Source organism: Aspergillus welwitschiae (genome assembly GCF_003344945.1).
Source record: "Aspergillus welwitschiae strain CBS 139.54b unplaced genomic scaffold BDQ94scaffold_23, whole genome shotgun sequence".
Classification (NCBI taxonomy): domain Eukaryota; kingdom Fungi; phylum Ascomycota; class Eurotiomycetes; order Eurotiales; family Aspergillaceae; genus Aspergillus; species Aspergillus welwitschiae.
This window is the reverse complement of record NW_020798717.1, coordinates 203,094-221,367: the sequence shown is the minus strand read 5'-3', so window position 1 is coordinate 221,367 and position 18,274 is coordinate 203,094. Positions and strand designations below refer to the sequence as shown.

General features: G+C 52.3%; 7 protein-coding genes across 7 annotated transcripts; 4 read left to right on the top strand and 3 right to left on the bottom strand.

Moving 5' to 3' along the window:
- Positions 1–156: 156 nt before the first annotated feature.
- Positions 157–1,244, top strand: BDQ94DRAFT_58146 (class I SAM-dependent DNA methyltransferase). Its single transcript, XM_026776100.1, has 3 exons — positions 157–285; positions 339–510; positions 582–1,244. Exons 1-3 carry the CDS (start codon positions 239–241, stop codon positions 1,101–1,103), a joined length of 741 nt encoding a protein of 246 aa, XP_026624552.1. The 5' UTR covers positions 157–238; the 3' UTR covers positions 1,104–1,244.
- Positions 1,245–1,566: 322 nt separating this feature from the next.
- BDQ94DRAFT_146915 (complex I NDUFA9 subunit family protein) lies at positions 1,567–3,305 on the top strand. Its single transcript, XM_026766913.1, has 9 exons — positions 1,567–1,824; positions 1,882–1,895; positions 1,962–2,024; positions 2,075–2,169; positions 2,227–2,318; positions 2,370–2,511; positions 2,559–2,717; positions 2,765–3,100; positions 3,151–3,305. Exons 1-9 carry the CDS (start codon positions 1,676–1,678, stop codon positions 3,247–3,249), a joined length of 1,149 nt encoding a protein of 382 aa, XP_026624551.1. The 5' UTR covers positions 1,567–1,675; the 3' UTR covers positions 3,250–3,305.
- A 131-nt stretch (positions 3,306–3,436) lies between these two features.
- BDQ94DRAFT_171961 (uroporphyrinogen-III synthase HEM4) lies at positions 3,437–4,524 on the top strand (the record flags this gene model as incomplete). Its single annotated transcript, XM_026771864.1, has 2 exons — positions 3,437–3,749; positions 3,830–4,524. 2 exons carry the CDS (start codon positions 3,437–3,439, stop codon positions 4,522–4,524), a joined length of 1,008 nt encoding a protein of 335 aa, XP_026624550.1.
- Positions 4,525–4,708: 184 nt separating this feature from the next.
- On the bottom strand, positions 4,709–6,402 carry BDQ94DRAFT_58113 (mitogen-activated protein kinase). The gene is made up of 4 exons (XM_026776099.1): positions 5,999–6,402; positions 5,748–5,943; positions 4,969–5,698; positions 4,709–4,921 (listed from the first exon to the last, which is right to left on the bottom strand). The coding sequence occupies exons 1-4, from the start codon at positions 6,106–6,108 to the stop codon at positions 4,893–4,895; spliced, it is 1,065 nt and encodes a 354-aa protein (XP_026624549.1). The 5' UTR covers positions 6,109–6,402; the 3' UTR covers positions 4,709–4,892.
- Positions 6,403–9,042: 2,640 nt separating this feature from the next.
- On the bottom strand, positions 9,043–12,414 carry BDQ94DRAFT_146903 (COPII subunit SEC24). The gene is made up of 4 exons (XM_026766912.1): positions 11,684–12,414; positions 9,981–11,627; positions 9,355–9,924; positions 9,043–9,238 (listed from the first exon to the last, which is right to left on the bottom strand). The coding sequence occupies exons 1-4, from the start codon at positions 12,218–12,220 to the stop codon at positions 9,227–9,229; spliced, it is 2,766 nt and encodes a 921-aa protein (XP_026624548.1). The 5' UTR covers positions 12,221–12,414; the 3' UTR covers positions 9,043–9,226.
- Positions 12,415–13,471: 1,057 nt separating this feature from the next.
- Positions 13,472–16,474, top strand: BDQ94DRAFT_180307 (kinesin family protein). The gene is made up of 3 exons (XM_026773591.1): positions 13,472–13,997; positions 14,051–14,460; positions 14,510–16,474. The coding sequence occupies exons 1-3, from the start codon at positions 13,727–13,729 to the stop codon at positions 16,085–16,087; spliced, it is 2,259 nt and encodes a 752-aa protein (XP_026624547.1). The 5' UTR covers positions 13,472–13,726; the 3' UTR covers positions 16,088–16,474.
- BDQ94DRAFT_171957 (MCT family MFS transporter) lies at positions 16,457–18,214 on the bottom strand (the record flags this gene model as incomplete). Its single annotated transcript, XM_026771863.1, has 4 exons — positions 16,457–16,895; positions 17,001–17,584; positions 17,677–17,783; positions 17,878–18,214. 4 exons carry the CDS (start codon positions 18,212–18,214, stop codon positions 16,457–16,459), a joined length of 1,467 nt encoding a protein of 488 aa, XP_026624546.1.
- Positions 18,215–18,274: the final 60 nt, after the last annotated feature.

The window sequence follows — 18,274 nt, the reverse complement described above, 5'->3', positions numbered from 1 at the left end:
ACCTGACGACGACATTGGATGGTTTACAAGAAGTATCCGATATGTCTCCGAACTTGCCTACTGTCAGCTCCTAGTCAGTCTGCTCAGCCATGGTCAAGCAAGCTATAAATATGGCTCTCTACACCCGTATTCCTCCTTTCTCGTAGTCATCCCAAGATCTTTTCCAAGCGGCAGTTGATCAATTAATCATTCATACATACCTATACTGTGAATACCTAAGTCGACTCTCTATCTAAACATGGCAGAGCACGCAGAGCACACAGAGAGGAATCGTCAGTACTTTGAGTATGTGCACACCCATCTTTAGTTTTATTGATCATGTGTCTCACAATCTACAGCAAGTTGGCCAAGTCCTACACCAACGACTTCAAGAGTGTCCTGGAATTTATTTGCAGGCTAGTGGATGGTCACCGTCCCTGGATCAGTGATGCATGGGTCAACACGGAGGCTGGAAAGGGGAAAGAGATTAAGATGCTAGAGTATGCATGTGGGACTGGGCCTGTGTCTTTGGTAAGTCACTATGTCTTACTAGATTTCCTGTTGAAGCAGCCCTGTCATGAACCGCAAGCTGATTCCATAAGACATTGGCACCTTTTGTGTCGAAAATCGTTGGACTCGACGTCTCAGATAATATGATTAGCGAGTACAACAAGAATGCCGAAGAAGCGGGCTATGGAGACAAGATTATCGCGCTCAAGGGTGACCTTCTGGCTGAGACTGCTCCGGCAGAGCTCTCAGGGCCCGAGTACTTTGACTTTGATCTCGTGGTTGTCAGCATGGCCCTCCACCACTTTGAGAGACCAGAATTAGCCATGGCCCGCTTTAGTGAACGTCTGAAGAAAGGTGGTGTGTGCGTTATCGTCGACATTGTGCCAGACGATCACCACCATGGCCATTGTCACAAGGTTGAGCATGGCTTTGGCGATGCTGAGCATACGGTCAAAAGCCACGGGTTTACCACGGAGCAGATACAGCAGCTATACGGAGGAGCAGGGCTTGGGATGGGCTTCAAATATGATATTTCGAAGGAGCAGGTTGTATTTCGCAAGGACGGAAAAGAGCATTTAAAGACCATATTTATTGCTCGTGGGCAGCGTGCGTGATACCGATGGAATAGCTGCTCATGTCTTGGTGATGGCTTAATAATGCGATACGACAAGTGCCCCGTTCATTCAGTAGCAAAGCGATGTTCAAAAATCACTACTTCTGCAGCAATTGACATTGTAGTTCTTGGTTGTCAGGCGTAGATTCATTTGCATCTCGACATGACGATTATGAGCGCCTAGCAACCAATCAGAGGCTTTTAATAGTCAGACGCGCTCCGGTGTAAATTGCAGTGACGGCCACAACAACACCATCTTGGCTAGATATGCGAGTAGAGGGTGATGAATGAAAGAATTACTCATTTAGGTACTAACTTGATCTCTGAATTGTCCTTGAAACAACTGGGAAAGAGTTGGCCAACAATTGAAGGGTCGAGGGTGCTGTCCGAAACGGGACTAGCGCCAAGTCCCGTGCCAACTCCAGGATATTCGGGACCACGACTTTCGACCAGCTGCAGTACAAGTCCTGACGTCGAGCTACGCTCTCTCCCCTCTCCTCACCATTGTCCATTGAAACACCGATCCGGACGCAGTTCGGTGGTCTCATCCGTTTCATATCCAGAATTGAGACCATGCAGACGTCCCGGGCCGTCAATTCCGCCATGGGCGCCAGGGCATTTGTCCCCGCTCCTAAGATCCGATTCCAGATTCAGCGCCGGAATCTTCAGGATGTCGCGATCACTAGAACTGGAAAGCCGATTCTGAAGGTCCAGGGTGGCCGGTAAGGCGCATTGCCGTTGTTATGGAGCTCCGCGATGCTGACTAGTCTCTGCTACAGGTCCTCTTTGGGAGGTACATATCCCTCTTCTGCCCGCGCCGGTCTCACGCTGCCAGATGGCTAAAATTGCTCTTCTTTAGGTCACACCGCGACCGTCTTCGGTGCTACTGGTTTCCTCGGTCGTTACATCGTCAACAAGCTCGGTATGTTGGTCAATTGGTCGGAAGGGAGCACAGGAATTGACGCCATCCAGCTACGCAGGGATGCACCGTTGTCGTCCCCTACCGTGAGGAGATGACGAAGAGACACTTAAAGGTCACTGGTGACCTTGGTCGTGTCAACTTCATTGTATGATAATCCGTCAGCAATTGGGTGGTTTGGCTTGGCCCACTAATCGTGGTCTAGGAATACGATTTGCGCAACACCCAGTCCATTGAGGAGGCTGTCCGCCATTCCGATGTCGTCTACAACCTTGTCGGCCGTCAATATCCCACCAAGTCAGTTATACACGGGCATGATACTAGCGCCGGCTGCTAATAATCGCGCAGGAACTTCTCCTACACTGACGTCCACGTCGACGGTACTGAGCGCATCGTTGAGGCGGTCGCCAAGTACGACGTTGATCGCTTCATTCACGTCTCTTCCTACAACGCCAGCCGGGATTCTCCTTCCGAGTACTTTGCGACCAAGGTCCGTGGATTGATCCGCAATGGTTACGCTCATACTGATTTTCGCAGGCCTGGGGTGAGGAGATCGTCCGCAACATCTATCCCGAAACCACCATTGTCCGCCCTGCGCCCATGTTCGGTTTCGAGGACAACCTCCTCCACAAGCTCGCTCGCGTGACCAACCTCCTCACATCGAACCACATGCAGGAGCGCTACTGGCCCGTCCACGTAGGTTAAGAGGTCGACTTTGTTAGGATTGATGCTAACATGCTTAGGCCATTGATGTCGGTACTGCTCTGGAGCGCATGCTGCACGACGACAGCACCGTCGGTCAGACCTTCGAGCTGTACGGCCCCAAGAACTACTCCACCGCCGAGATTGCCGAGCTGGTCGACCGCGAAATCGTCAAGCACCGCCGTCACGTCAACGTGCCCAAGGCCATCCTCAAGCCTCTGGCGCACTACCTGAACAAGTTCCTCTGGTGGCCCACCATCTCCGCCGACGAGGTGGAGCGTGAGTTCATCGACCAGGTGATCGACCCCAACGCCAAGACGTTCAAGGACCTCGACATTGAGCCTGTCGAGCTCAGCACTCTGACCTTCCACTACCTGGTAAGCATACCCTTATAAACAGTATTTCGGATCAAGCTAACTGGATACAGCTGGGCTACCGTAGCGCCTCGTACTACGATCTCCCTCCGGCCACGGAGCGCGAGAGACAGGAGGAGAAGAAGTACCTGCACGTTCTCGACGATCAGTAGTCTGTTTTTTTAGTGTACATAACCTACTAGACCCAAATTTCGTTTGTTCTGTCACAGTGTAGTGGTATTACTCAGTAGAAGCATAGCCGCGGCATCTCCGCATCCGGATATCCATCCATCCCACTTCACCACCACAACAACTCCTCCTACACCCACAACCACCACCAGACAAAAACACTCATACATAATGACCTCCCCAGAGAATACCAATAAACCTCCCATCATCCTGCTCAAAACCAAATCCACCCCCCACGACAACTACTCCGACTACTTCCACCAACCCACCAGCGACTACAATCCCACCTTCATCCCGGTCCTCTCGCACAACTTCCACACCGAGAGACTACGCTCCATCCGCGCGCTCTTCACCTCCGGAGCCCTCCTCCCTCCCCAATCCCAAGATAAAGATAAACACCATGCTCGAAAATACGGCGGCCTAATCTTCACCAGCCAGCGCGCAGTCGAAGGCTTCGGCAGAGTACTTGCCGAACTTGATGATGGTATGTATTCCCTACCCCACCACCACCACCACACCACATAACCAGAAACAAACACTAACACATATATATAACAAAACCAGACCCCTCAGCAAAACAAACAATAGCTTCCTCCTCCACAAACCTCCCAATCTACACCGTCGGGCCCGCAACCCACCGCTCCCTGACCACCATCGTGAACACCTATTTACCGCACGCGAGCATCCACGGCGCGGATACAGGGAATGGAGAGGCATTAGCGAAGTTCATTCTCCAACATTATAATTCTCTCTACACTACTACCCCGTCAGACACTAATGGGGATGTGTCGAAGCCACCGTTGCTTTTCCTTGTTGGCGAGCAACGACGGGATATTATCCCGCGGACACTTATGAGCTCGGAGCTTGTCCCGGAACAACGCATTGGTGTGGATGAGGTGGTTGTGTATGAGACGGGGGTGATGGAGGGGTTTGAGGGGGAGTTTAGGGGGGTTGTTGAGCGGGAGAGGGAGGTTATGAAGGGTGATAGTAATAGGGTGGTGTGGGTGGTGGTGTTTTCGCCGACGGGGTGTGAGGGGATGTTGAGGGGGTTGGGATATTTTGATAATAAGGGTGGTAAGGGTGATTGGGGGGATAAGGGTGATCGAAGTTTCTTTGTTGCGACGATTGGGCCGACGACGAGGGATTATTTGAGGAAGGAATTTGGGTTTGAGGCGGATGTTTGTGCGGAGAGGCCGAGTCCGGAGGGAGTGGGAGAGGGGATTGAGAGGTTCATGAGGGAGAAGAAGAATCTATCTTGATGGTTTTTCTTTGTAGACTTAGAAAGAGAGGAGTGTAAGATATCAGCATGTGTAGATACCCTTAGCTTAAAGGTTCATGCCACTCTATGAATCGCTAACGTAATGTATATTCAAGCTGGACTATCGCTGAAACTGCACGCCGCTTCCACATCAACATCAACAACAATCTCGAGATGCTGCAGTCATGACTCCCTCACAACTGGGCTATTCAATATATTACTGCGTACAAGGCCAGCGCGCCTGGTGCCGCGGCCTGTTCTCTATGCATCCATGGGTATGTGCTAAGCCAACTCCGTCCATCATGTCAGGCTCTGCCTTCGTTCCATGTCGGGTGGTATATCAATTGCATTCATCGACTCGTGAAGCCTTTACCGCATAATCTCCTCGTAGATCAGGACTGCGCATGTCAGTAAAGAGTCTCGAATGCAGATGCGGTTTACTTACGCTTCAGTTGCTCCTTGCTGAGTGCATCCTTGTTCTTGTCAAAATCAAAGAAGCCTTCGGGAATCGGGGGCGCCGTCGGCTCGTCATCAGGGTCATGGTACGGCTCGAGGTACGGATGACGCAACGCCTCCTCGACAGTGATACGCTTCGCAGGGTTGAACGCCAGAAGCTTCTCCAAAAGGTCCAGCGCCAGCTCGTTGCTCTTGGGGAACATTGCGCGGAAGGGGATCTTCTTTTTGAAGGGCAATGAGCGAATGTACTCCCGAGCCCGGCGAGACTTGATGCCGTAGTAGTCCTCCATAGTTGGCGTGCCCAGGACATCAAGAATCAGAGTCAGTTGGTGGTGATAGTCCTTTCCGGGGAAGAGCGGCTTTCCACTCAGCATTTCCGCCAGGATACATCCAACACTCCAGACATCGATCGCCTTGGTGTATTCCTTGAATGTCAACATGATCTCCGGGGCACGGTACCACCGTGTCGCGACGTATTCCGTCATGAATCCAGAGTTGTCGTCGGTTGATGCGGCTGACCGGGCCAGACCAAAGTCGCAGACTTTCAGGTCGCAGTTTGCATTGAGGAGAAGGTTGGAGGGCTTGAGATCACGGTGGAGGACATTGGCGGAGTGCATGGCCTTGAGCGCACGCAAGGTCTGGTAGATAAAGTATTGGCAGTGGTCATCGGAGAGGTCCTGGGTACGAATGACCCGGTGCATATCCGTCTCCATCAGTTCCTGGATCCGTCAGTCCAATCTTCGCTGAATTAATGACAATGAGCGTTACCTGAATCAGATACACCTCGTTGAAGCTCTCATAATTCCGAGGCCTCTGGATATCCAGAATGGAAATGATGTTCTCATGGTTGAAGTAGCGCAGCAGCTTCATCTCACGCAGAGTCCGCAAACAGAACATCGAGTGGTCGAAGGGGGTGATCTTCTTGATGGCGACCTTCTGGCCAGAAGGCTTGTGGATAGCAGAGCTTCGGTTCATTAGTATGCTGCTATCACTCACGCTGAGCAAGTGAGCAAACTCACCATACAACACCGTAAGCCCCCTCACCAATGACATCCTGGATCTCATACTGGTCGGAAACGTTGAAAGAGATCTTTCGCGACCCCCCTTGAGGAGGCATTTGCTGCACCATAATTGCGGTTTGTGAACTATCAAGTGTCAGTTGAAATCAATGAGCGTATCTGCTGCATTCAGTTGTGTTGGGTCGTGTACTCAGTAGACTATCTCATCACACCCCATGACACCTGAGTGAAGTGACAAGGTAGGCCCGTCACATGCAACAAGATGGCCTATTGAGTAACACCGCGACCCACCACATGTTCAGGCAACAGATACCAGGCTAGCGCTTACAGGAGGGCTCTCAATTGATGTTGGTTATGTTGGGGGGGCTAATAACCGCCAATGCGCATGCTAGGGCGAGAGTGGTAGACGAGTGACAGTCGTTCGGGAGCTGTCAAGGATCGGAAGCGGGGTACAGCGCGTCTGCAATCGAAACCACGGAGGACCCGCAAGTAGCCGCCAGGAGTTCCGGAGGCGCCTGTACGTTCGGGATGGGAGGGATTCAATGTAGATTCGGGAACCAGGGGCGGTTGGTCGTGAGGCAGGCCGGGCGAACCGCTCAGCAAGGACGTGCGGTGGATGTATGTGATGACCTGAAAAGGAACTGGAGGATGTCAATGAACCGATCCAGCACGAGCGAAGAGAACCTTTTGTAATACTCCAGGTCAAGAGGAAAGACGTCGCTGAAAAGGAGATGGACTTACCAATGTTGAGGAGCTATTTTCACACTCCGTCTGGCGTTTCACAGTTCCGTTCTATTTTTAATTCCGTTGTATGGTGTCTCCCTCGTAGCTTGCGCTATGCAACCGCGAGTCAGTTTCAAAGGGTTCTTTGAGCTTTCTCGAATGGACAGTGGAAACACACCAGGGGCAGATCGGAGGGGGGAAACAGAAGAGTAAGCGCAGAGGAGGGAAAAAAGACAGCAGGAGCAGTTCGAGAGATGTGGAGAGGGGATGGAGAGACACAGAGCAATAGTGAAGGCAGTAGTAGGACACAATGAGGAGACTAGCGTACGTAGTTGGAAGTTAATAAACCGGGCGCGGATCGGCCAGAGTGGGGTGGGGCAGGAGGAAGAAGAAGAAGAGAGGGAGAGATGAAAGATGATGAGGGAGATGAATAGCAAAGGTATGTCATCAATAACACGAACAACAATAGCGATCACGATAAAAAGAGAAAGAGAGAGGTGAACAAGTGTTCTTGCTCAGTGAATGCGTGGCCTCTCTTTGAAGACACAACAGATGAGGGGGAAGAACCTACCAAATCTCGGGATTGTTGAAGAGGACCCGGAAAACGTGGAGCAAGTTATCGATAGAAGGCACCGACCCAGGGAACGACACTCGATAGCAGATAAGCCACAAGCTGTAGTAGTCGTAGTTTAGGGAAGTTTGAAGACCCAGGGGAGTAGTGAAATTGATAAATATAGCACTTGAGCCAACAATGGAGAAACCACCACCACCAACAACAACACCCACCAGTGGGAGAGACCGAAACTTAAGGGAAATTCCATCCCATCCAGTCAAGTTGGAGGGGAAGAAGATCCAAGTTCCCCGGTTGCCTGAAGAAGCTGGCAGCGAGGACAGACCAGCTGGTTAGCAACTATTTGGTTACGGTACGGTACGCGTGCCTGATCCAGTGTTTCCCACACTTCAGTTCCCACCAGGAACATCGCCATCATCAATCACTAACTATCATCTTCTTCTTCATGAAAGAGATCTATTTATCTTGATTGTCTATAGATTAAACTATACACCATTTCCATTACTATCCATCTATCTCCCATCAATCCCAAACTCGTCTTTCATCTCTTCATCTCACCTTTTACCCTTTCCATACCATTCTGGCCCCCTCCTTCTACCCAAACTAACCCCATACTAACCACTACTACTTACTCTTCCAAGAATTCGAAATGAGTCCTCCGTACAACTCACCAACTAGCTACTCCATCAAGTAGGAGAAAGGCAGACCCATCACTCACAACAGCCTCACAGTCGATCAACTTGGTCCCTCCTTACATCCTGTCATTTTAACGTGGCCGTCAATCCCCCTAGAATGGGCCCCTCCCCCCCTCCTCTAACTTCTGAGGCTACGTCTCGACCAGTGTTTCAACGCCTTTTTCTCCGCCCAGACGAGACACACACCTACCAGTCACTTTACTCCATAGATAGATACTACTATTTAGGTGTCTAGTCTACCGCCACGGCGCCAAACCGCAACCCAACCCTCCGTTTCACACTCAGTCCCCCCCACCACCACCAGCTCCAACCAACTCTCTCTCTGTGTGTGTGTCTGCTAATCACATTCCTTCACACTAACTAGTAACTACTACCTACCTATCTACTTGGTTGCCCGCACAGGTAAATTTGACCAGGGAAGGGAGGCGCAGTACATACCCCCCCATCCATCAATCAAATCACACTACGCTACTTTACTTCATCTCACCACATAAACTAGTTTACCAGAACTCGTCACATTTTCCCTACCCGTCCCCCTCCTTGGGTAGTAGTCTAGTAGTCGACATAGTCATGTCTTGCTCGTACTTCGTGCCCTTCCCGCGGCAAGTAAGCCATTCTGCCCACCCGATTCGTCCAGCCCTGCGCCATTCCATGCTGTGATCTGAAGTTTATGGTGCATGTCACAGGCTCATACTCCGTAGTAAATTCTTAGTTTGAAAGCAGTGATTGGGGAACCTTGTTTTGTTTTTCTTTTCCCTAACTTCTGGCACGGGAGGGATGTCAGACTATTCTACTATCTAGTAACCATCCAAGTACTACTTAACTAAAGCAAGTGGGGACAAGCACTGTGTGTGGACGGGAAGGGAAGTCAGTGCCCTGTCGGTGTGATGGCACATGCGGGTATATTTCGGGAGGGAGAGGAGATGACCACTGCCGAGGGATGATGTTGAAACTACTAAGTATAGAATATAGAGACTTTTATTTTATGGAGCGAAGCGCAGGGTTAGAAGTATATACTTGACTACTCCGGAGTAGTAGATACTGTATGAAGAGAACCATGGGCAAGTGCTTTGCCTTCCATTTTTCTTCCCATTAACAACAACAGCACGGTTAAGTTACAACAAACCACATCGCCAAACAGACAGCATAATCCATGGGGAATGTATGGTGGAATTTCTTCCGTATAATTTACCAACACAAAGGAAAAGGAACAAGGATAACTCGATTAGAAGCTTATCATTACTGAACAACCTGTAGGCGTGTTCAAGCTCGTCAGCCCGATCTGACTCCCAAGTATGTGGAACGAGGTGTCGAATGCCGGCGGAGGTAGAGCGCTTATGGGGGAAAATAAAATGGGGTGATCAAACCTTTTCCCGCAGCGAGCCCATCCACTGCACCAGGCTGACGCTCTGGTCAGCACGGTCCTCAACCAGCATGGTCTGCGCCCATAAGCGGAGTCCAGGCTCTCCATCCTCCTTCACCACATACAGGTGTGGCACCACAATGCTGCCCACGCCCTTCGACCGGTGATCCCGGCTCTTCTCAACCACCGCCCGCACCCGCTGGTTGAATTCGTTGTCCACATCCGGCAGGTTCTGCTTGCCTACGCGGAGTTGCGACTTGTCTTGCAGGCCAAAGACATCTTCGATCAGCTGAGGCACCGCATCGCGTCCAACCCACAGGAACTGCGTCTGGCCGTCATCGATGAGGTAGAGACCATAGGGAACAATGCGCTCGGATGAAAGGTTGATCGGGGGAGGGAGAAGAATCTCGCCAGTCTGCTCATCGGGCAATCCGGCAGTGTCGGGCATGTCATGAAGGGAATACATCTTAGGGTAGATGTACTGCATGAGGAGAGGAAGGGGGAGCGTCGAAAGCAAGCAGAGGGCAGCAGAGCGCATGTCGGTGGGTATTTGCGCGGATTTCCGAAGACCAAGCTAATCGGTGTTAGCAATCACGATTGAACATACAACCTTCTTTGGCAGGGACTTACGTTTTTGATCATGGCAAGGAAGAGGACTGGCAAGCCTCTTAGGTTGGCAGGGAACTGAAGACCACCGCCGCTGACACTGCCTCCAGCCAATTCCTTCCGGTAGGTTGACAGCAACTCCACGGCCTTGGTCTGCAGAGCCTCGCGGGCAGGCTCCAGCCCGCTGCTCAGTGCCCGCTCAACGGCCTTGTGACTGAAGTAAGTAGCAACAGCTTGTTGATCGGCCGAAGCGTAGACATCAGCCAGGTTTTGCGTCGTAGGGAGCGCCAGAGTCAACACCCGGATTCTGCGCTCGCCGTTGCATGTAGTGTGCAGAACCGCCGTCTGCAGGCAGACAACGGGTTTCGTGACGGTCTCGTCAATCGCCACTTCAACGACATATGCTTGGTCACGCGGGAATGCAGGGAATGCACACAGATCAGAACTGCGGTTGAAGAAGTTACCGTAGAAAGTGTTCATGCGCAGACCGGTCGTAGCGCGGACACGGAGCACAGCCTCCAAGCCAATCTCCGAAGAGAGGTAGTCGGAAAATTCACGAGCGAACTTGATCGCATCCTCCCCACGAGCAGCGTTCCACCCAGGGTAGAAGTAAGTCTGACCGCCAGTGTAGCGGGGCAGGTTACTGAGAGACGCAACATCCTGGTATTGCGAAGAGAACAGGAACATGTCCACGGAGACCTGCGCCTTGGAGCACTCGACAGCGAAGCTCTTGTAGAAGCTGTTCGCCGTCTGCAGCAGACTGCTCTCCTTGCTAGTGCCAAGGACCTTCTTGTCTTCTCTCATGGTCAACGAGCCATGGCCAATGTTGGGCAGGGAGGAGCTGAGCACGGTCATCTTGCCTCCCACGGGGGAGATGAGCTTGTAACCAGCACGCAGAGCGGATCCCATGGCGCAGGCGTTGCTCTGAGTGTTCTGGAACATTTCCTGCAGCTTATCGAGGAAGATCTCAATGTTCTCACGGCACTCGCTCAGGGTCACCAAAAGATCGCCAGGAATGGGAAGGAAGGGCTCATCCAGATCACTGATGACCAGCATCCTGGGCTCCGAGTTCTCTGAGCCATCGCGGGGAATACTGAAGTAATGGAGACTGGAGTCGACCGCAATGAATCCCAGTCGCGTCCGACGGTCCGCGTTCGGGATCCGGTCAAGGCTCTCCCTGATGCAGCGGGCAGTGGTGGCCAAAAGGCCGTTTGTGACAGAAGCGTAGCTCACGTCGATTAAGAAGAGATAGACAAGCGGCTGCGGGGGCCGGACCATGTATTCTTGGGGAGCAACAAATTCGACCACCGAATGGTTGAGATCAGGCCTCAACGACCTGTCTGCGGGCTTCTGCAGCGCGGTGTCCCAATCAAATGCCTGAGGCACATCGTTTGTCAGGTTGCACATATTGCAACGCCAGCGGTGTCCATGGTCGAGGAATGTCACAAAAGGATTGATGTAGGATCGGCAACGTCGGCAACGCGAGATGACTTGGTCTGGGACAACAGGAACGGGATCTTCGGAGTCATGGAGAGCTGCATAGGGCTGGATGACCAGTGCGAAAGGCAACTTGGACTTCTTCAGCAGCGAACTTGTGGTCGGGACGGCGTTCAGGGTCGAGCGAACGTATTTCGGAGGGCAGTTGGCATAGGGAGAAGGGTAAACGCTGGTCTAGCGGGAAAGTCAGCAATCCAGTTACCCGCAACTTGAAGACATCAGAGACATACACCGGGCGGCAGAACAATGGGAGGTGGTGGGTAATCGAGCTCGGCGACATTGAAGGGCTGGGTAAGGAGATCGGTTGGGTAGAGCTGGTTGAGGGGAACAGCCCGCGGGGCCTGAGCCTGGGGAGCTGGGGCGACCGGCTGCGGTGGCAGGAGGTGCGGATCAGTCATGCCCATTGCACCAAACTGCTGGGTCATCTGTGCGACTTGAGGGCTGACCGGCGCTGCATATCCTGGGGCCGCAGCCTGCACCTGAGTCGGGTCTGCTCCATACATAGGTTGCTGGTATCCCGCAGCTTGTGGTTGCGGCGGGTATGCTCCGTAGCTGCCACCGGCGGGCAACTGACCTCCTAGAGCAGCATTGGCACCAGATCCAAAGTCGAACGCTTCGCCGGCATAAACACGCTTCTTCCGACTTCCAGCCTGGCCTTGGGCCGGAGCACCAGCAGCCAACCCCGCGGGTTGTTGCACGGGAGACCCATAACCGGCAGGCTGACCGTACCCTTCCTGGGGAGGGTAGCCCCCTTGTGGTGCTGCCATAGAGGATTGTGTGTGTTTATTGTCTGTCAGGAGAGATAGATGTGGTTTCCCGAGAGTTCGTTAGGGCGATTTCGGGGGTGTTGCGCGGTCGGCTAAATCGTCACTGGCTAACTGGATCGTCGGTCAACATTCGAAGTGGGAGGTGGGAAAGGGGAGTGGAAGGCTAAAGAGAGGTCGGCGTACGAACAACCAAGGATTTACCGGATCGCAGGAACACAAGTGTCAAATGGAGGGGAAGAGCACGTCAATGCCACACTCCGGAGCAGGCGAGGTGTCCTGAAAGGGTTGGGAGGAGCTGTGGGAGTCGGAAAGGCGACGATGAACGATGGGGGATGATAGGATGGATGATGGTGTACGGTGGCCTTTGCGGCTGTCTCGCCTGGGCCAATCAACTCCCCGCGGCCTAACCGACTCTCAAACACTTTCACTGATGCCCATTATTGTGCATCTTTTGATGGACCATTTTGATATAGATAAGCTTACAATAAAAGAAACACAAGTATACTCTCTCTTTCTCTCAAACTAAACAAGTTGTACGATATAATGGTTGTGTTGAAATATGGAGTAAGTCGTTTGGTGGTAGTAATAGTCGTGTGGTGGTCGCTGCCTTGCGCTTATGATCTCATACTCATCAGGGATGATATTACTATACTCGGTTCTATCCCTATGACTATCAATGGGGAGCTTGAAGACTGATGGAGCTCTAATATTCATCGACCAGATCTCTCGGGCTCCGCAAGATAAAATCAAGGACGACTGTAGTAGTCACGCGCTTCTACAGAAATGCAGCCATATTCCAGTGGGGGTTGCCAGTGATCGTAGCCCAATTTATATTCTAGAGTGAGAGAGCATTCCAAGCACACAACTTACTTGATATACACAGGCATAACAAAGAACTTAACGTACTAAGTAGCACAAGCACATTCTTCTGAATCCAACGACATTCCTCAATATGGCTCTGCAGGAAAGAAGCAAAAGAAAACATGACGATGCACGATATTGCACCCGGAACCGGGTCGGTGGGATGCCTGGGGTAGACGAACGTGGGAGGTTGCCGTGCCAACAACGCTGACCGCTGCCAGTCGCACCACAACGAAGCTATCCCTGTCGGTTCACAGGGCATATTGTCTCTTACCCACCAGTTAATCGGCCCACTGTTCATCGTCAGTTTGCTTTCTGCGGTTTTTTTCTGTTTCATTTCCTTCAATTACCTGCTCATTGCCGCCTGGAGTGCTTGGATTGCGGGTTGTCGATCCAACGCCTGACTTCTCGGATCCACGAGTGCAGAATATTTCAACAGCAGCTTAATCTACGTTTAGCTGCTCACTATAGGTCCTACCTCTACGCTTAGTCGGAACTCATTCTTATGCCGTCATAAGTATCGACATATCAATTGGTCAACAGGGCTCGATCGGACTGCTTGAAGCGACCATACAACGACGTCCTGGGACTACATCCACCAACCGTTGGCGATAATCTTAGAATTCGATCTATATCACATATACAATGAGCGTCCGGGTAGTCGCGCGGGTCCGACCGCTCCTCAAATCGGAACGGGAGTTGGATGTCATCCTACGCACAGGATCATCAAACCAGGCAGTGCCCGGCAAGAGCGATAAGACAAGCTCCCAGGGGAAAGGCGCATTGGCAGCCTTGAGGGATCGAGATAACCTCGTGCGGATCCCGAACCCCAAGAACGAAGGCGAAGAATACTCGTTTCAGTTCAATGCTGTCTATGATGCGGAAGCTTCGCAGCAGGAGCTCTTCGATGCAGAGGGTTTGTGACGCCAATTGTCTGGGAGGGGAACGGCATGCTGATGAAACGCGCAGTTGCTCCTACTGTCAAGCATCTCTTTAACGGCTTCGACGTAACGATATTCGCATATGGAGTCACAGGAACTGGAAAGACGCACACAATGCGAGGCGGTAAAAGCCTGGCTGACCGTGGCGCCATTCCCCGTCTCCTAAGCAGCATCTACAGACGCAGCCGGAAAATGGAGAAGGACAGTGACGGGGAAACTACCGTCAAGGTATCTTTGAGCTACTACGAGATTTACAACGACAAAGTCTTCGATCTATTCGAACCCCCCGAAAAGAGGACGCTGGCGGGACTACCTCTTCGAGACAACGGCGGCAAGACAGTCGTCGTGGGTTTGACGGAGAGGCCATGCCATACTCTGAAGGAATTCGAAATCTTGTATGACCAGGCCAATACCAACAGGTCTACATCTGCAACAAAGGTTTGCATCCGCGCTGTTCTTGGAATAAGTTAAATATTAACAGTTTTAGCTAAACGCCCACTCGTCACGATCCCATGCCATCCTCTGCGTGCGCGTCGCAGTCACTACTGGAGACAAAACGCGCATCAGTACCGCATCTGCTATCGACCTTGCTGGCTCTGAGGATAACCGCCGGACGGATAATGACAAAGAACGCATGGTTGAGTCTGCTAGTATCAACAAGAGCCTCTTCGTACTGGCTCAGTGTGTCGAAGCAATCAGCAAGAAGCACTCGAGGATACCGTATCGAGAGTCGAAGATGACGAGGATCCTGTCTTTGGGACAGAACAACGGACTGACTGTGATGATCCTGAACCTGGCGCCTGTCAGGTCCTACCATCTGGACACAATAAGCTCGCTCAACTTCGCCAATCGCACGAAGAAGATCGAAGTGCGCGAGGTAGAAAATGAGCCAATGTTCAAGGGTCCCCCTAGACCAGCGTCGCGGCCTTCGATCGCAGCCCTGCGGCAACCCCTGCGGCCTCTGACAGCTTCAGTGAACGTAAACCTGACTGCCGCAGCCAAAGACACGACGAAGACCCTCGAAAAGCCTGCCAAAGCCTTCCACGTCTACTCCGATAAATCACACCCTAGAACCACCACGCAGTTCAAGAAGCCTGAGCCCCCTAAGCGCACGTCTATGAGCTCCCGGCCTTCTTTGAGTTCCGAAATCTCTCGCCTCTCATCGAAGCCATCTCGTCCCGCTCAACCAACACAGCCTCAAAAGCACCATGACGACATCACCGCGGCCAAGATCGAAGAGATGGTAGAGAAGAAAGTCGAGGAAATCCTGGCCGTGCGAGCCGTCAGTGAGCAGTCGAGACAAACGCAGGTTCGCGAACTGAATGAGCAAGTCCAGCGTCGCCTAGAACTTCTCGAACAACGCATCGAAGGCTCCGAAGATGCAAGGGCCGAAGGCCTGTCATACTTGCTCATGGCCAAGCAGCACCAAGCACGTGGCGAGGACAGCTTCGCTCTGAGGATGTACCAGCTAGCACTCCCATACTTCCCCGACAACGAGAAGCTATCCAGGAAGATTGCCAGCTTGAAGGAGCGTATGCAAGGTAAACCGCGTCAGGACGCCGACACCACCATCAGCCACTCCGGCCCCAAGAGAGAACTCGGCAGTATGCTATCAATCAAGAAGCAGCCCGCCAAGACGAACCTCAAGCGTGTTGCTGAAGACTCCGACGCGGACTACGAGGAACCTGAAGCGTCCCTTGAACAATTCAGCGACGAAGACATCGAGGAAATTACTCACATACGACGCAAGAAGCGCACAAAGACCAAGTCCCCACTAGACGACGAACGCGCCAGCGTCGACATGAACGAGCAACCACCTTCCCCACGGACAATCCACCTCCTCTCCATCATCAATTCGCGGGACATCAGCCAGATCAAGCTGCTGAAAGGCGTGGGGGTCAAGAAGGCCGAGGCTATTGTTGACTGTTTATGCGAGATGGACCAAAACACAGCCAATCAAGATGAAGAAGCACGGTTCCACATCAGCAGCCTCGCCGAACTGAGCCAGCTCAAGGGCGTGGGTGTGAAGAGTGTACAGAGCATGCGAAACGGTGTTCTGGTATAACAGTACAGACATCATGCATTGTTTCTGCGTTTTGGAGCTGGGACATCATTATATACCTTGTCGACTTACATTTCCAGTTGCTTGTTTGCTAGCATACCTGCTTTCTTGTGCACATTTATCATTGTCTGGCTTTGCACTGCACAGCGAAGGTGTTTGGGAGTTGCGAGAGGATTGAATCGAAGCATCTATATAGATATCTATCCGTGTCGTGCCAATTACTTATTGTTCGAGATACTCTGAAATACTATACTATCTATTTTCGTCAGCAAGCATGCATGCACATAACTCATGAACCCATCCACCATTGCCATAAACCCTCCAACCACCACATCTAACCATGCCTCCCCCAAGCATAATAAATCCCAATAATCAAACCCTCATTCCCCACCACCCTCTCCACCCCCCAATCCTCCCCTTCGCAGCACAATAAAACCCCGCCCCCGAGAACATGACCACCGCACAAAATATAAAAAGCTTCGTATAACTTCCCCCAAGGGGATCCGGCAACAAGGCCCCCGCAATCGGCGTCCCCGTGAGCGCCGCAAACGAAACAATACAGAAATACGTTCCGCTGCGCACACCGATCTCCCTGATCTCAGAGATCTGGGCCACCAGCGCAGGGGCAAGACTCACCACCGTGCCGGAGGTGAAGCCATACAGGGCGCTGAAGACGATGGCAGGGGCGTTGCCGGTAGAAGGAAGCCAGAGCGCGAGAACAAGGATCCCAGATGCTAGCGTCGTGAGGATCATTAGGTTGAAGCGTCCGAAGACGTCCGCGAGGTAAGGGGGGATTATGCGGCCTGGAATACTGCGATTCCAGTCCTCCCCGGAGGGGGGAGAGGGGGGGGGTTAGCGGGTTATCCTGGGGTGGGGGGAAAGGGTATGATTGGGATCGGTTGGGTGGTGGGCTTACCTAGCTGCGTTGAGAACAGGAATCAGGTACGAAGCCATGGTATTAGACATGCCGTGGCGCTGAGCCTGTGAGGGAATGAAAGAAAACGGGAGGAACATGCCCCAGAAGAAGCAAAAGGTTCCGGCGGTGGTGAGGATGAAGGGGAGTTCGCGCAGGGGGCGGACAAAGTCGCGGAGATGGTATTGTTTTCTGGTGTGGACGAGACGAGAAGTCATGGTGAAGTTGGTGATGACGAGGAGGAAGAGGATCAGGAAGCCGCAGATACGCATGGCCCAGCCGAAGTTGAGGAGGTGGAAGAGTCGAGTGAGCATGATGGGGAGGATGACGCCGCCGAGACTAGCGCCAGCGGTGGCGATGCCCAGGGCAAGGGCGCGACGACGGCGGAACCAGGTGCTGATGGAGTTGATGCTGGCGTGGAAGAGCGCGCTGGTGCCGATGGGGCTGCAGATGCCTTGGGCCAGGAGGAATTGGTAGTATTCGGTGGAGATGGAGGTCATCATTATGCCAAGGACGTGGAGGATAGTGCCGGCTAGGATGATGTAGCGGGGGCCGAAGTTGTCGAAGAGGATGCCGACGAAGGGCCCCTGTTGGATGATGTTAGTGTGTGTTGTTGAGGAGTGATGGTGGTGGTGATGGTGGCTGGGAGTTCCGTTAGGGCTGGAGAGAGGAGACTGACCCCGAAGAACATCATGAATGTCATTAGGGATGTGACCCATGTTATGGAGCTGGTGGACATGTCGCTCAGCTGGTGAGTCTGGTAGTAGTCGATGAATATCCCCATACCTGATTAAATGTTAGCAACAGCGCCTTAATCATCTGAGACTTCCAGCAGGTGTATTTTGCGATATCACGACAAAGTCTAATATCCAGTACTCACAATTAGTCCAGCCAAAACTGACGAACATGCTGCAAAACCCTCCAACAACCGTCATCCAGGCTGCCGTTCCGCCATCTGGAGGTCCCTCAGGTGTCGATCCTGGCTGGTCCTGGACGATAGCGCTGGATTTCTCCGAAGCATGACCTGCATTTGAATTTGAATTCTCTCCGCCCTTTTCTCCGGGCGTAGTACACTGTGTGTCGCACTGCTCCTCGCTGCTATTCGCCTCTACATCCTCACTAGTATCCGAAGCAGAAACGGGCAGTTGGAAGGGCTCTTTAGTATCATCTTCCACGACATCGCTGGCTGGAATGGCCTCGTTTGGCTGTTGCGTCATGGTTTCTGAAGAAGGATAGGGCTGGCTTCCGTAACAAGGATATCTGCTTTCCGCGGCTGC

Excerpts from the sequence above, each read along its gene's own strand:
- BDQ94DRAFT_146915 (XM_026766913.1), top strand. The coding sequence starts at position 1,676 with ATGCAGACGTCCCGGGCCGTCAATTCCGCCATGGGCGCCAGGGCATTT. Across the intron at positions 2,025-2,074 it reads TTACATCGTCAACAAGCTCG|CTACGCAGGGATGCACCGTT; the intron begins GTATGTTGGTCA and ends GACGCCATCCAG. Across the intron at positions 3,101-3,150 it reads CTCTGACCTTCCACTACCTG|CTGGGCTACCGTAGCGCCTC; the intron begins GTAAGCATACCC and ends AACTGGATACAG.
- BDQ94DRAFT_58146 (XM_026776100.1), top strand. The coding sequence starts at position 239 with ATGGCAGAGCACGCAGAGCACACAGAGAGGAATCGTCAGTACTTTGA. Across the intron at positions 286-338 it reads AGGAATCGTCAGTACTTTGA|CAAGTTGGCCAAGTCCTACA; the intron begins GTATGTGCACAC and ends CACAATCTACAG. Across the intron at positions 511-581 it reads GGACTGGGCCTGTGTCTTTG|ACATTGGCACCTTTTGTGTC; the intron begins GTAAGTCACTAT and ends TGATTCCATAAG.
- BDQ94DRAFT_180307 (XM_026773591.1), top strand. The coding sequence starts at position 13,727 with ATGAGCGTCCGGGTAGTCGCGCGGGTCCGACCGCTCCTCAAATCGGAA. Across the intron at positions 13,998-14,050 it reads GGAGCTCTTCGATGCAGAGG|TTGCTCCTACTGTCAAGCAT; the intron begins GTTTGTGACGCC and ends TGAAACGCGCAG. Across the intron at positions 14,461-14,509 it reads GGTCTACATCTGCAACAAAG|CTAAACGCCCACTCGTCACG; the intron begins GTTTGCATCCGC and ends TAACAGTTTTAG.
- BDQ94DRAFT_58113 (XM_026776099.1), bottom strand. The coding sequence starts at position 6,108 with ATGGTGCAGCAAATGCCTCCTCAAGGGGGGTCGCGAAAGATCTCTTTC. Across the intron at positions 5,944-5,998 it reads GGGGCTTACGGTGTTGTATG|CTCTGCTATCCACAAGCCTT; the intron begins GTGAGTTTGCTC and ends AATGAACCGAAG. Across the intron at positions 5,699-5,747 it reads ACGAGGTGTATCTGATTCAG|GAACTGATGGAGACGGATAT; the intron begins GTAACGCTCATT and ends TGACGGATCCAG.
- BDQ94DRAFT_146903 (XM_026766912.1), bottom strand. The coding sequence starts at position 12,220 with ATGGCAGCACCACAAGGGGGCTACCCTCCCCAGGAAGGGTACGGTCAG. Across the intron at positions 11,628-11,683 it reads CCATTGTTCTGCCGCCCGGT|ACCAGCGTTTACCCTTCTCC; the intron begins GTATGTCTCTGA and ends CTTTCCCGCTAG. Across the intron at positions 9,925-9,980 it reads TCCTTGCCATGATCAAAAAC|CTTGGTCTTCGGAAATCCGC; the intron begins GTAAGTCCCTGC and ends AACACCGATTAG.